The 15,144-nt window shown below is 46.6% G+C and overlaps 1 protein-coding gene across 1 annotated transcript; it reads left to right on the top strand.

The window, feature by feature from the left end:
* Window positions 1-567: 567 nt before the first annotated feature.
* On the top strand, window positions 568-14,794 carry Inhbc (inhibin beta-C). Its single transcript, NM_010565.4, has 2 exons — window positions 568-1,035; window positions 13,287-14,794. Exons 1-2 carry the CDS (start codon window positions 720-722, stop codon window positions 14,027-14,029), a joined length of 1,059 nt encoding a protein of 352 aa, NP_034695.1. The 5' UTR covers window positions 568-719; the 3' UTR covers window positions 14,030-14,794.
* The last annotated feature ends 350 nt before the right edge of the window (window positions 14,795-15,144 follow it).

Below are 15,144 nucleotides of genomic sequence, written 5' to 3'. Positions count from 1 at the left end.
GTAGATCTCTGTGAGTTCAAGACTAGGAGGGTCTACATAGCCAGTTCCAGGCCAGTCAGGGCTACACCATGAGATCCAGTCTCAAAAACAAACAAGCAAGCAACAACAAAGAAGTCAGCCTCTTAACTGGACACGGTAGTCCATGCCTGTGAGACCAGATTTGAGAAGCAGATGCAGAAGTTCAAAACCAACCTCCACTATATAGCAAGATCAAAGTAAACCCAAGCTGAGTGCAAATCTGACTCAACCACACACCATGCACACACAAAAAGTCACAATTTTTTTTTTCTTTTTGAGACTGTTAAGTCCTGACTTCTGGTGATTATCCAGCCTTAGCCCCTGAAGTAACCGCTGCTCACAACACTTTTCCCCCAGGCTTCACAGCAAGGCTCTAACCTTTGTCCCCTGGTCTGGCAGCTCATTTGGCTAACAATCTCCCAACAGAAGCAAGAGGCAGACATTTCTTTCTTCAAACAATCCACACAACCCCCTCTGTACTTTCACTGGCTACAGGAGAATACTGCCAAGTTCCACCTGAACTGGCTTCATTTTTCACGCCAGATGTTTGGCCGCTGTATCTCTGACAAAAAGGAGTCATGCCAGTCGGAGGTCAGTCACATTCCTCCCAGGGTCCCTGGTGCCCAGGACAGAGTTGAAGCCACTCCCGTTGAGACCCTGAATATAGGCTTTGGGTCCTTTAAGGAGGCTATCCTCCAGCAATGGCCTCCTCCTTGCTCCTGGCTCTTCTGTTCCTGACTCCAACCACAGTAGTGAACCCCAAAACTGAGGGTCCATGCCCAGCATGTTGGGGTGCCATCTTTGACCTGGAGAGCCAGCGGGAGCTGCTTCTCGATTTGGCCAAGAAAAGTATCCTGGACAAGCTGCACCTCAGCCAGCGCCCCATACTCAGTCGGCCAGTGTCCAGAGGGGCTCTCAAGACCGCGCTGCAGCGCCTCCGCGGGCCTCGACGGGAAACCCTGTTGGAGCATGACCAGAGACAAGAAGAATATGAGATCATCAGCTTTGCTGACACAGGTAGGTCCATGGTCCGTAGCTCTGGCCCCAAACCTGACCCTAGGAAGGAGAAAGTCTCCTCCCTAGTTAGCTTCTGACTTCATCCTCGCCAAAAACATCCTGCTTGCACACTCTGCGCCTGCGCACCCGGGGGCTCCTACGCCTCAGGTTCTCTAAGTTAGGTCAGGTTCACTTGGTGGGAGCTGGGAGCTGTTGGTTTCACTTCTTTAGAAATCTCTCTCTCTCTCTCTCTCTCCTTCCCTCCTCTTTCTCGCCCCCCCCCCCCCCAATCTATAACCCTCCCTGTGTGAGCCTGCCCAGTCCCCAGGCCAAGGGTCGATTACTGGGCAGTTTGTGATTTCTCTGACTCCAGGATCTATCAATCACCTCCTCTTCCTCGAGAATACCCCATGTCTGTAAAGAGAGAAAAAGTAAGACACCAAGATTATAACATCTCTCCGCACCTCAGGTCCTCACATCAGACAATGTCAAATAAAAACTCAGAAAGAGGTGTGAAAGATAAGGGTAAAGAAATTCAGGCCTACAGCTGGGAGGTGGTGGCGCACACCTTTAATGCCAGAACTCAACTGGGGAGGCAGAGGTAGGTGGGGGTCTCTGAGTTCAAGGCTAGCCTGATCTATAGAGCAAGTTCCAGGACAGCCAAGGCCACACACAGAAATTCTGTCTAGAAAACAAACAAACAACGGATAAAAGATAAAGAAAGAATTACTTCCATAGCGGAGAGAGCTGGAGAGAAGATGAGAACTTAGAAGACTTAAAAGCTATTGCAAGCTCACTCGCTCTCTGGTCTGGAAGACGGTGCCACGCGCCACACCATGCTCCTAGCCGCTTTCCCCTGACTGATTGGCACCTACTTTCTTCCCCCTCACGACCCAGCACAAATTATGCAGCCATCGAGCCTGGGCTCCCATTCTTTCAGAGCCACTTATTAGCTGAGTGACCTGGGTAGTTAATAGCCAGTTTTCTCACTCGTAAATGAGGATAATGAGAGGATAGCTTAGAGACTTAAATGGGTTAATATATAATATAAAGTCTTTAGAATGGCAAGAACTAGGAAGGAGCAGGAAATAGAGAGGGCTCAGCTCCTGTCCAGGAAGACTCTCTTCCCTCTGCATCTTCCGTGGCAGAGAGACACAAGGGAACTCTCTGAAGTGTCTTTTAACAGGACAGGGATCCCCTCTCCAGCACTCCACCCTCATTACCTAGTGTCCTTTTACGGGCAACACCTCCTGATACTGTCGCTTTGGGATTCTGATTTCAACATGATTTTTTTTTCTTTTTTTGACACAGGGTCTCCTTACATAGCCCAAGTTTGGCTCTGACTGGCCAAACACAATCTTCCTGCCTTAGCATCCCAAACACTGGGATTACAGACACGTGCTCAGCTTCAACAAGGGAATTTTGAGGGGCCACAAGCAAATAAATAAGCAAGTAAATAAATAATAATTCATAGCAGCCTTTTCCCACAAAACCTCTGACCATTCCAGCCCAACCTTCATTAAAACATGGTGGCTGGACTCCAAGAGAGCAGATTTCAGGGTAAATGATTGTCCAGCTTCTATATATGCTTTGTTTACCTTTGTGGCATTGACAAAGCATGTCACTAAGGGCTAAGTCCAGAATCAGGATGGGGTGGAACTGGGTAAAACCATGCAAACCAGGAGATGCGTTCCCCGGGGTCAGCCAAAATAGCAATACACAAAATACAGTCACCCCCTCTGGATTCCTCTATGTCACTTTCCCAGCCATTAGACCATTAGCATCAGGTTCTGGGTCTCCTCACCTAAATCAGAGGCTAGTGGGACTTAGGACAGCTGGTGGTGGACATACCTGGGTTCACGTATGCCGCATTAGAACCTTGACATTGGACCCCATAGGATTTATAGTAGAGAAATCACTGCAAATCAGGGCTTTAAGGTATCCCCCACCTGGAGAGCAGCTGTTAAGTATTTACTAAAACGCCACTGCTGCTGTCCTAAAAATCAATTATCCCTTCCTCCCTCCTAGCCATACTGAAGCTGAGTTAGACAGACGCACAGTAACCAAATGGGGAGTAGAACACAGAGCAGTCACTGGTTCATGAACACCTCCCTCTGTGACCGTTCTTGCTGGCCTCAGTCTCAGGATCCTCTTGCCTAAATGTTGGGACAGTATTTAGTACCAAGCCCAGCACTGATCCATAAAAGTCCTGATTTCCTGCTCAGCACAGATCTGAATCTACACAGATAGTTTCCTTGGCTGGGCCCAATTCTGCTCTGTGCAGAGCTGCTGGCTTCTAGATCAACAGTCACAGCTCGTGGCTCTCTGCTTCAAAAATGTCCCTACTTTTGAGCAAGAAATAGGCCGTGTTTGCAAGTGAATGCAGAGCCCTCTATGCTATTTCCCTCCCCCTCCCCCTCCCCCTCCCCCTCCCCCTCCCCCTCCCCCTCCCCCTCTCCCTCTCTCTCTACTTTAGTTAGTTAGTTAGTTAGTTAGTTAGTTAATTGAGATAGGGTCTCACTCTGTGGTCCTTAACTGGCTTGGAACTCACTGTGTAGACCAGGCTGGCGTCTAACACATTGAGATCCACCTGCTCTGCCTCCTCAGTGCTGGGACCAAAGGCGCCTGCCCAGCCACTCTCCCTTTTCCTTTTATACATTTGCAGTTGCAGTGTGGAGGACAGGACAGGCACTCTACTGACTAAGCCCTTAGCTCACTCTTTCCGGTTATCTGTATCCCTTTCAGTCCCAACGGGTGCTCCCTTGACTATTAAAATGTTCTTTAAGACCGCGGGCTTAGCATCTTTCTCTGGAGAAACTGGAGCCTATTTTCCTTTTTGTTTTGCTTTGTTTGGTTTTTTGAGACAGGGTTTCTCTGTGTAGCAGCCCTGGCTGTCCTGGAGCTCACTATGTAGACCAGGTGGGACTCTGCCTATTCATCCAAACCCTGGGACTAAAGGTGTGCTCCCACCCCCAACCCCACCCAGCTATACTGTCTTTTCTTTTTCTTTCTTTCTTTCTTTAGTTAGTGTATGAATGCCCTCTCTGCATGTGTCTTAGTCAGGGTTTCTAGTCCTGCACAAACATCATGACCAAGAAGCAAGTTGGGGAGGAAAGAGTTTATTCAGCTTACACTTCCATACTGCTGTTTATCACCGAGGAAGTCAGGACTGGAACTCAAGCAGGTCAGGAAGCAGGAGCTGATGCAGAGGCCATGGAGGGATGTTCTTTACTAGCTTGCTTCTCCTGGCTTGCTCAGCCTGCTCTCTTATAGAACCCAAGACTACCAGCCCACAGATGGTCCCACCCACAAGGGGCCTTTCCCCTTGATCACTAATTGAGAAAATGCCTTACAGTTGGATCTCATGGAGGCATTTCCTCAATTGAAGCTCCCTTTCTCTGTGATAACTCCAGCTGTGTCAAGTTGACACAAAACTAGCCAGTTCAGCATGTATGCCTACATGCCAGAAGAAGGCATCAGATCCCATTTACAGATGGTTGTGAGCCACCATGTGGTTGCTGGAAATTGAACTCAGGACCTCTAGAAGAGCAGTCAGTGCTCTTAACCGGTGAGCTATCTCTCCAGCCTAAACTGCCTTTTCTTAAGCCCGGCTCTCACTTTCAAAGTGTTACTGGAGGCTGGGGTCTGAGCCAGATGTTTCCAGGTTCTTATCCAAGTGATGAAAAAAAAATAAAGGCTCACACAGATTTGCAAAAGAAGTAAAATAATTTATTTGGGGGCAAATTGATAGCACAGATTAAGTGGAGGGGGGATAACTGGATCACATGATGTGATGGTTTGTATATGCTTAGCCCAGGGAGTGGCACTATTAGGTATGGTCTTGTTGGAGTAGGTGTGTCACTGTGGGTGTGGGCTTTAAGACCTTCTACTAGAAGCCTTCAGATGAAGATGTAGAACTCTCAGCTCCTCCTGCACCATGCCTGCCAGGATGCTGCCATGTTCCTGCCTTGATGATAATGGACTAAACCTCTGAACCTGTAAGCCAGCCCCAGTTAAATGTTGTCCTTATAAGAGATGCCTTGGTCGTGGTGTCTGTTCACAGCAGTAAAACCCTAAGACACATGACTAAGGAAGGACACTTGGGCTCCAGCTATTGTTTGGGGTTTCCTTTTGTGAGGTTCAAAGAGAGAAGCTGACTCCTAAGGGATGTTGTCTATAAGTTCATTATCTTGATTAATATATTAGCCCATACATTCACTTTCCTACTGTCCATGGACCTTCCCATAATGCATCAGATTTTAATCGTAAGCACACCAGATTATGCACAGGCATCAGATGTAAAATGGGAGACTCTCTCTAACAGGTCACTATTATCAGATAGAGAACAGTGTTGCCATACTGTGCGTGCACCCAAAGCCAGTTCAGGCCCATCAGTCCTTCCGTTCTTCATACCCGAATACACTGAGAATATAGTTGAGTGGAAACTCTCTGAATTTGATTGTTATAAGGGCCAGGGGAACTCATACCATTGTTCAAGGATGGGGGGAGATGTAGTCCAATGCAAATAAGGGGTTGGGGGAGTCCCTAAATTTGCTGTGTGCATTGTTGGGAGAGAGGCGTCAAGCTTGTGCAGGTGGAAGAACTAGATTACCAAGTGCATTACTGTAGGGGAGGTGTATAACTAAAACCAAAATGGCTGTCTCAGGGCTCCAGACTTGCCTAAGCGTCCTTGCCACAGATGCTCATGGTTGACTCTGTATTAAAAATATTTTCTTGGGGGTGGTGAGATGGCTCAGTGGGTAAGGGCACCTGACTGCTCTTCCGAAGGTCCAGAGTTCAAATCCCAGCAACCACATGGTGGCTCACAACCATCCGCAACAAGATCTGACGCCCTCTTCTGGAGTGTCTGAAGACAGCTACAGTGTACTTACATATATTAATAAAATAAATTAAAAAAATATTTTCTTAATAAACTAAATGAGCTGGGCAGTGGTGGCTTAGCTGTTAATCCCAGCACTCAGGAGATAGAGGCAGGCAAATCTCTGTGAGTTTGAGGACAGCCTGATCTACAGAGTGAATTCCAAGAGAGCCAGGGATGTTACACAGAGAAATCCTGACTCAAAAAAAATAAAATAAAATAAACTAGCCGGGCGTGGTGGCGCATGCCTTTAATGAGGCAGAGGCAGGCAGATTTCTGAGTTCAAGGCCAGCCTGGTCTACAAAGTGAGTTCCAGGACAGCCAGGGCTATACAGAGAGACCCCGTCTTGAAAATAAATAAATAAATAAATAAAATTTTAAAAGGACTCCATGGATCTCTAAATAATATAGTATACTCTATTCAATTAGATATAATGCACCCTGTACTATCAGGGTGGACCACAAGCCAGCAAGGTATTTCACACCTGTAACTCCAGCACTTGGGAAACTGAGGTCTCTGAGTTTGAGGCTACATAGTATAACTCTGTCTCAGAAAACCAAATATATAATATATAAGTAAATAAACAAATGAATTCTAGATTTTTAAAAAGATGTTATTTATTTGTTTTATGTATATGAGCACACCATTGCCATCTTCAGACACACCAGAAGAGGGCATCAGATCTCATTACAGATGGTTGCGAGCCACCATGTGGTTGCTGGAAATTGAACTGAGGACCTCTGGAAGAACAGTTGGTGCTCTTTTTTTTTTTTTTTTTTTTTTTTTTTAAGATTTATTTATTATTATATCTAAGTACACTGTAGCTGTCTTCAGACACACCAGAAGAGGGCGTCAGATCTCATTACGGATGGTTGTGAGCCACCATGTGGTTGCTGGGATTTGAACTCAGGACCTTTGGAAGAGCAGTCGATACTCTTAACCTCTGAGCCATCTCTCCAGCCCCCCAGTTGGTGCTCTTAACTGCTGAGCCATCATCTCTCCAGACCAACAATTCTTTTTTTTTTTTTTTTTTTGGTTTTTCAAGACAGGGTTTCTCTGTGTAGCCCTGGCTGTCCTGGAACTCACTTTGTAGACCAGGCTGACCTCAAACTCAGAATTCTGCCTGCCTCTGCCTTCCAAGTGCTGGGATTAAAGGCATGTGCCTGGCAATTCTTATAAAGGAAAACACTTCTTTGGGGGTGGCTTACAGATTCAGAGGTTTAGTCCATTATACTCATGGTAAGAAGTATGGCAGCATACAGGCAGACATGATGCTGGAGAAGGAGCTGAGAGTTCTGTCTTGACCCACAGGCAGCAGGAGCCTATCCCATTGTGCATAGCTTCAGCATATAAGACTCCAAAGCCCACCCCCAAAATGACACACTTCCTCCAACAAGGCCACATCTACTCCAACAAGGCTGAACTTCCCAATAGTGCCACTTCTATGGGCCAAGCATTCAAACACATGAGGCTATGGGGACATCCCTCTTCAAACCATCACAGACAGGGTCTCACTATGTAGCCCTGGCTGACCTGAAACTCTCTATATAGACCAGGCTGGACTTGAACTTAGAGAGCCAGCCACCCATAGCCAACAAGAAATTTATTTATTTAATTTATTTATTTATTTATTTATTTATTTATTTATGGTCCTGACGTTTATTTACTTCACATATGAGTACACTTATAGCTGTCTTCAGACACACCAGAAGAGGGCATTAGATCCCATCACAGATGGTTGTGAGCCACCATGTGGTTGCTGGAAACTGAACACAGGACCTCTGGAAGAGCAGTCTGTGCTCCCAGCCAAGGAGTCATCTCTCCAGCCCCTGAGGTTATTTTTTTAAGAGCCTTTTGTCCTGGCAAAGTGGTGCATGCCTTTAATCTGGACACTGGGGAGTCAGAGGCAGGTAGATCTCTCTGTTTCAGGCCAACCTGATCTACAGAGTGAATTCTAGGACAGCCAGGGCTATACAAAGAAACCTCTGTGTGTACCTGTATACGTTTATGTATACTTTATAGAGGTCAGAGGGCATCAGACCTCTTGGAATTGGGGTCACAGTCAGCTGTGAGACCCTGGATATATATGCTAGGAATTTAACCCAGTTCTCTGCACGAGCATAGGCTCTTAATAATCATGGAGTCAGCCAAAAAAAAAAAAAAGAAAAAAAGAAAAAGGGATTTTATTTTTTCAGTCCTGCAAGTCTTTTTAGAAATATTTTCTCTAAATTCTGCTGGGAATGTAAGTAGGTTGTGTATATGTGTGTGTGTGTGTGTGTGTGTGTGTGTGTGTGTGTGTGTGTGTGATTGTTACATTTTGTTTCTTTGAAGGAGAGCTTCATGCTGTGGTCCAGGCTGTCCTAGAACTCACTAAGTAGCCCAGGTGGGCCTCAAACTCACAGCAATCCTCCTACCTCAGCCTCCCAAAATGCTACAAGAATTACAGTTACTACTCCTGGCTCCCTGCCCCACCCCACCCCCACCTCCAAACCATCCTCCCCCATACCCCCAACCCTCCACCCTCCCCCACCCCCACCTCCACCTCCAGTACATGTGTCCTGAAATGCCTCATCACAGGAAGCTAAAATAAGATGATTTCAGCATCCTGCCAGGAAATCTCTCTAGCTAAAGTCACAACTTAGTCAGAAATGGTTTCTGTCGGCCAAGTTACTACAGGTGATAGACAACCCAGAACTTGAGTTCCTCCATCTCCAAGTTCCACTGCAGCCTCCTTGTTTTCCCTGTCTTTGCTTACAGGCTCTCCTCTGTCCTTCCTAGCTGTGCCTGCCTCTGAGTCCCAAGGGGAACGAGACAAGGTTATGGTGGTAGCACCCCACTTCTGATACAAATTCCTATTTCTGTGAATTATTAATATTGTACACCAACAAAAAACAGTCGCTGCTGCTGCTGCTGCTGCTACTGCTGCTGTTTGGAAATTTTGTTCATTTGTGGTCCTGGCAGTAAGTCCCATTCACCACACACACTAGGCAACTGCTCTGATTCTTAAACTACACCCCAGCCCTGACATACCAACCTTTTTTCTTTTTATATTTATATTTTTGAATTATTTATTTTATTTATATGAGTACATTGTAGCTGTCTTCAGACACACCAGAAGAGGGCATCAGATCTTATTACAGATGGTTGTGAGCCACCATGAAGTTGCTGGGATTTGAACTCAGGACCTTTGGAAGAGTAGTCAGTGCTCTTAACCGCTGAGCCATCTCTCCAGCCCCTCTTTTTATATTTTTGACATAGTTTTTTCTTTGTTTGGTTTTGTCTTGTTTTGTTTTTGTTTGTTTATTTTTCAGAATCTCACTCTGTAGGGTGAGGCTGACCTAGACTTTCCGACAATCCTCCTGCTTCAGCTTCCAAACTACAAGGAACACAGGCATGACGAGCCATCACACTTAGCTTAACAGATTGTCTTACAGCAGTTCATTTTTCTCGTGATTTTTGTCCTGACTTAGTTTGACTGGACAATTTTTAGGATCTGGGTGCTATAATTGAGGCCACTAAAGCTACTCTATTCATCTGAGGGCCAAATGGGACCTGAATGTCTGTGCCAGTCTCTGGTCCTCCAGGCTCTCTCTGAAGGATTTCTCATCATTTGAAACACTGTAGTGCTTGTTAACGCCTCACTGGCTAACCCTCTGCAAGTCCAGAATCTGTATAAGAAAGTACTGCATAAAGTTATGAATGTTTGAAGGTACTGGTTATTGAGGACCAATGCTATAACAGTCTTTTGTTGTTTTTGAGTTTTGTTCCATTATTTGTTAGATTTCATTTTTATTGTTTTTAACTGTGTGCGTGCACATGTAAGTGAAGTGCAGTGCCTACAGAAGCCATAGGGGTCAGAGCCTCTTGGAGCTGGACTTACAGATGGTTGTGAGCCACCCAATACAGGTGCTGGAATTTGAACTTGAGTCCAGTGGAAGTAAATGCTCTAAACCACTGAGCCTCTCTCTCTAGCCCTTATTTTTGTCTCCTGTAGGCCATGCTGGCCTTGAACTCCTTGTATACCCGAGAATGACCTTAAAGGTCTCATCCTCCTGCTCCCCAGTGCTGGGATTTTATGGATGTACAACACCTCGTCTTGTTTTATTCGGTGCTGAGAATGGAAGCCCGGGCTTTGTGCATGTTGGGCGAGTACTCCATCAATAGAACTTAGCCATCAGTTTCCAGCACTACAAAGATGAAACAAAAGCCAGACGCTGTGGTGGCACACAACAGTAACACCAGCACTAAGCAGGCAGAGGTTCCTTCAGTAGGAAGTGTGAGAGGTGATAGGGAAGTGGGCAGTTGTAATGGAGAAGAAATAAAGAGAAGTCCAGGCAGGTGTGGTGGCACACACCCTCTGTAACCCTGGGTGGCATCATAAATTCAAGGCCTGGGCTACTGAAAAATGTAAAGGCCATCTTTGTCTACATGGTAAGAACCTGTATCAAAATATCAGCCCTAAAAAAAAAAAAATTAAGATGCTAGCATTACTACCCTTTAGAATCATTCTGGTGAGGGACCAGATGTGGGGAGGAGAAGATCGCAGGGTTTGTAGAGGCAAGAAGTAAGGAGTCCTCCCATTGGTGCAATTCACATACAGGAAGGAGGGATGAATAGATCTTCTAGTTACAGCAACTGGACCATGATGTGCTGGCAGGATACCCGTGTGCCACCATTAGGCAGAATGTAGGCGTGAATTCGGTGATACCTGAGTCTGTAGGTCCAGACTCCATATGCAATTGTCCTGACCTAGCTGTATGAGAATCACTCACATAAAGATTATGTTGAGGACGACTCACAGTATAGCCAAGGATCCCTTTTAACATTGAGTTAAAGGAGAGGAAGGCAGGAGGCCCTGGAGCAGTTAAAGAACTTTCACTCTGAAGGTACAAAGGAAATCCTTCAAGGAAAACAAGGGAGAACTCCCAGTGTGGTGGATCTCAGTGCAGGAGTGAACTCCCAGTGTCGTGGATCTCAGTGCAGAAGTGCTCGCCTAGCACAGGGTAAGCCCTAAGCTCACTTCCAGCAGTCACACACACCTGTAACCCTAACACTCAGGCAGTGGAGGCCAGACAATCAAGACTTCAGTGTTGATCCTCTGACACATAGTGAGTTCTAGACCACCTGAGGCCATGTCTCAAAAACAGCAAAAGTCAAACGGAAAGATGGTGAAGACATTTTCCCATCAGATGACCACACTCACCTCTTCTCTGCTTGGTAAAGGCTCACAGGTGATCCAAGTTCACCTCCCTTCCTTTCTGTTTGTCGTAAACCCCCATGACAGTCCAGCCAAGCTAATGGCTCCTTTGTAACAGAAATGGACTTTATTCCAGCGTCCAGTAAAATATCAGACGCTCCTGTTTCCATATGAGGTTTCAACGAAATTCTTTTTCCATCCCTATTTCTACTAACATTCTCCTCCCCCTGTCCCCCTGGGAAAAGGTCTCGTTCGATTGTCCAGTCTGGCCTCAGATCCACAACAGTCTCTCTCCTCAGCTTCTTGAGTGCTGAGGTCAATCATAAACATCTGTCTCCATGCCTGGCTCCACCACCAATTTGTATAGGTTTTACATGTGTGGGTGTTTTGCCTGCATGTATGTCTGTGAACCACAGGCATGTTGGATGCTCTCAGAGGCCAGAAGAGGCCATGGATTCCCACTGAAGTTATAGATCATTATGAGCTGCCACGTGTGTGCTGGGAATTGAACCCAGATCCTCTGGGAAAGCATCCATTGCTCTTAATCTCTGAGTCATCTCTCCAGTCTCTTCTACTAATGCTGTAGTTATAACCACTTAACTCATCTCTAAGAAGCATCAGACTTTATGATTCTCCACTTTTTTGTGGAGTGTTTGGCTTGGTTTTTGAAACAGGATCTTATGGCTGGGCATGGTGGCGCATGCCTTTAGTCTCAGCATTTAGGAGGCAGAGGCAGGAAGAAGGGAGGGGAAGAGGAAGAAGAAAGAGGAAGAGGAGGAGGGAAGAAACAAACAGACAGGCAGACAGACAGATAGACAGACAGGGTCTTACTATGCAGCCCTGGTCAGCCTGAAACTTACTATGTTTTGCATTGGTTTTGAACTCACACAAAGAGATCTGCCTGCCCCTGACTCCTGATAATTCTCCATTTTTTATCTCTTAATGGAACTGCCCTCTATACTTGATGGAAATCTAGGCTATTCTTTGACACACACACCCTTCTCCAAATTCTTTTCTCCTCCACTCAGTTCCAAAGCCACTCAATTTTTAGGTATTTGTTAGTACAACAACTTCTTCTCAGAGCTGGAGAGATAGTTAAGCTGTTAATCCCAGCACTTAGGAGGCAGATGCAGGTGGATCTATGAGTTTCAGGCCAGCCTGGTCTACAGAGTATGTTCCAGGAAAGCCTGTGCTACATAGTGAGAGAAACCTAGTGTCAAAAAAAAAAATCAGTTATTGCTCTTTCAGAGGACCTATGTTCAGTTCCTAGCACTCATATCTGGTGTCCTAAAAATGTTTCAGTGGTGTCCTAAAAATGTTCCAGTTCCAGTGGATCCAACACCCTCTTCTGGACTCTGCAGGCACTTAAACACACACACACACATATTCACATATTCACATACACACACACACACACACACACACACACACACACACACATACATACAAGCACAAACTCATCCACACTAATAAAAGAAAACAGGTGTTGTGTCACACACCTATAACTCTAGAGCTTGGAAGATAGAGACAGGAGGATTAGAAGTTCAAGGCTAGCCTTGGCTACATGGAAAGTTAGGCCAGCCAGGGATATAAAGGACCCAGTCTCCAGAAACAATATAAATAAATACAGGAAGTGGAGAGGTGGCTCAGTGGTTAAGAGCGCTTGTTGCTCTTCCAGAGGACTTGGTTTGATGCCTAGCACCCACACAATGGTTCACAGTCATCTGTAACTCCCTCTAACTGCTACATGTATGCTGTCATATGTGTGCTCCTGCTCCCACACACATATACACATACACAGGCACACAAAATAACCAGTTAAAATAAAGTAAAACAAAAACTGGGCATAGTGATGCTACACAGTGGTACATTTGTGTCTGTGTGTGTGTGTGTGTCTCTGTGTGTGCACATCTGTGTGTGTTGTTTGTGTGCACACATGTCTGTGTGCATCTGTGTGTTTGTGTTTTTGTGTGTGTGTATTTTAAACCTATAACCCAGCATTATGGAAGTAGGGGCAGGGGGACCATCAGTTCAAGGTTGTCCTTGACTGCATATTGAGTGTAAGGCTAGCTTGGGCAGCATGAGCCATCGTCTCAATCAAAGGGAGAAGAAAGGTATGCTGAGAACAGAGGCGGCTGGTCGAGCAGACACTCCAAAGGCTGCGATAACTTCCCTGTGGCTTCTGATGTTTACAGACCTCTCCAGCATCAACCAGACCCGGCTCGAGTTCCACTTCTCTGGTAGAATGGCCAGCGGCATGGAGGTCCGGCAGACCCGCTTCATGTTCTTCGTACAGTTCCCCCACAATGCCACCCAGACCATGAATATAAGAGTTCTTGTGCTAAGACCATATGACACCAACCTCACCTTGACAAGTCAGTACGTGGTGCAGGTGAATGCCAGTGGCTGGTACCAGCTTCTCCTGGGACCTGAAGCTCAAGCTGCTTGCAGCCAGGGACACCTTACTCTGGAGCTGGTACCAGAAAGCCAGGTGGCCCACAGTTCCTTGATCCTGGGCTGGTTTTCCCACAGGCCTTTTGTGGCAGCCCAGGTAAGGGTTGAGGGCAAGCATCGGGTTCGCCGGCGAGGTATCGATTGCCAGGGGGCGTCCAGGATGTGCTGTCGACAAGAGTTCTTCGTAGACTTCCGTGAGATTGGCTGGAATGACTGGATCATCCAGCCTGAAGGCTATGCCATGAACTTCTGCACTGGGCAGTGCCCACTACATGTGGCAGGCATGCCTGGCATCTCTGCCTCCTTTCACACTGCAGTGCTGAATCTGCTCAAAGCCAACGCAGCTGCTGGCACCACTGGCAGGGGCTCGTGCTGCGTGCCTACATCTCGGCGCCCTCTGTCTTTGCTCTACTATGACAGGGACAGCAACATTGTCAAGACGGATATACCTGACATGGTGGTCGAGGCCTGCGGGTGTAGTTAGCTTATGGGTGATACAGGCTGCCTGAGGTAGAATGGCCTTCCTCAGGAAGGGGAAACTCTGTTCCCACTTCTGTCCAGAATGGAAACACCTTTCTAAGCATGCAGACATCCCTCTGTGGACTTCAGGGGATCCACCTCTAAAGAGAGTCACTAGTGACCAACAGCCTTTCTCTCTCCTGGGACATGGTTGACCCAGTACACCCATCCTCAGCCTTAAGCTAGAGGCTAATCGACTGCCTACCACAAGCAATGTCATTTTGTTCCTGGCAAACACACCCTTAGCTCTCCCTTAGTCAACTATGTAATCTACTCTGCCTCCCTGACCCTGCCACCGGAAGGTTCCTATTCCACGATGATATGCCTTAGTGTCTCCCCTTGAATTCTGTGGCTCTCCGAAGAACCCCTTCATCAGGGTCACTGAAGATTATATTGCTGCCTTCCAAAGAAAGGCTCATCTCTCAAATCTGGAGACCCGAGCCCAGATGTGCTACTAAATAGTGTTCTCTGCCCTCTTCTGCCCTCGGGGGTGACATACCAAGTCTCATTGGTTGGACATTCCTCTAGTTTCCAGCTGAATTTGACCAAAAGGAGACTCCAGTTGGAAACTAAAGCCTAGGATAACACAGAAAAACTCCATCAGGCATAGTGGCTCACATGGACAAGTCCAGCCCTGCACACGAGAGACTGAGGCCAGCTAGCTCTAGGCTAGCCTGGGTTATGCCATTAAGACCTTTGTCACAAAGTAAAAGAAGGAAGAATGAAAGAATATCTCCTATGTCACTTATTTACAGGCTGTGGCTCCATGGGCTGTGCAGTGTCCATGTCACATCATTGTTTCGACGCTTAGGAGTCCGATGGTGTCTCCGCTGTCTAGTCCCTGGTGTTTGAACATCCCCCCTTTCCAGTTCACTGTGTAGAGCAGGCTTGCCTAAAACTCACAGAGATCTGCCTTCTTCTGCTAGGATGAATGGTCTTCACCGCCATGCCTAGCTTTGAGCATTATTTCTGTTGGTTCCCTTAACCCCACCTGTGACTTGGTGACTCTCTCACTAATTCCTCCTGAGATAGCTCAAAGGGTTCCCATCTCCTATCTGGATGTGCCCTAATACCCCAGGT

The sequence above is a fragment of the Mus musculus genome, chromosome 10 (assembly GCF_000001635.26).
Source record: "Mus musculus strain C57BL/6J chromosome 10, GRCm38.p6 C57BL/6J".
In the NCBI taxonomy this organism is placed as follows: domain Eukaryota; kingdom Metazoa; phylum Chordata; class Mammalia; order Rodentia; family Muridae; genus Mus; species Mus musculus.
This window is presented reverse-complemented; position numbering and strand designations above follow the sequence as displayed.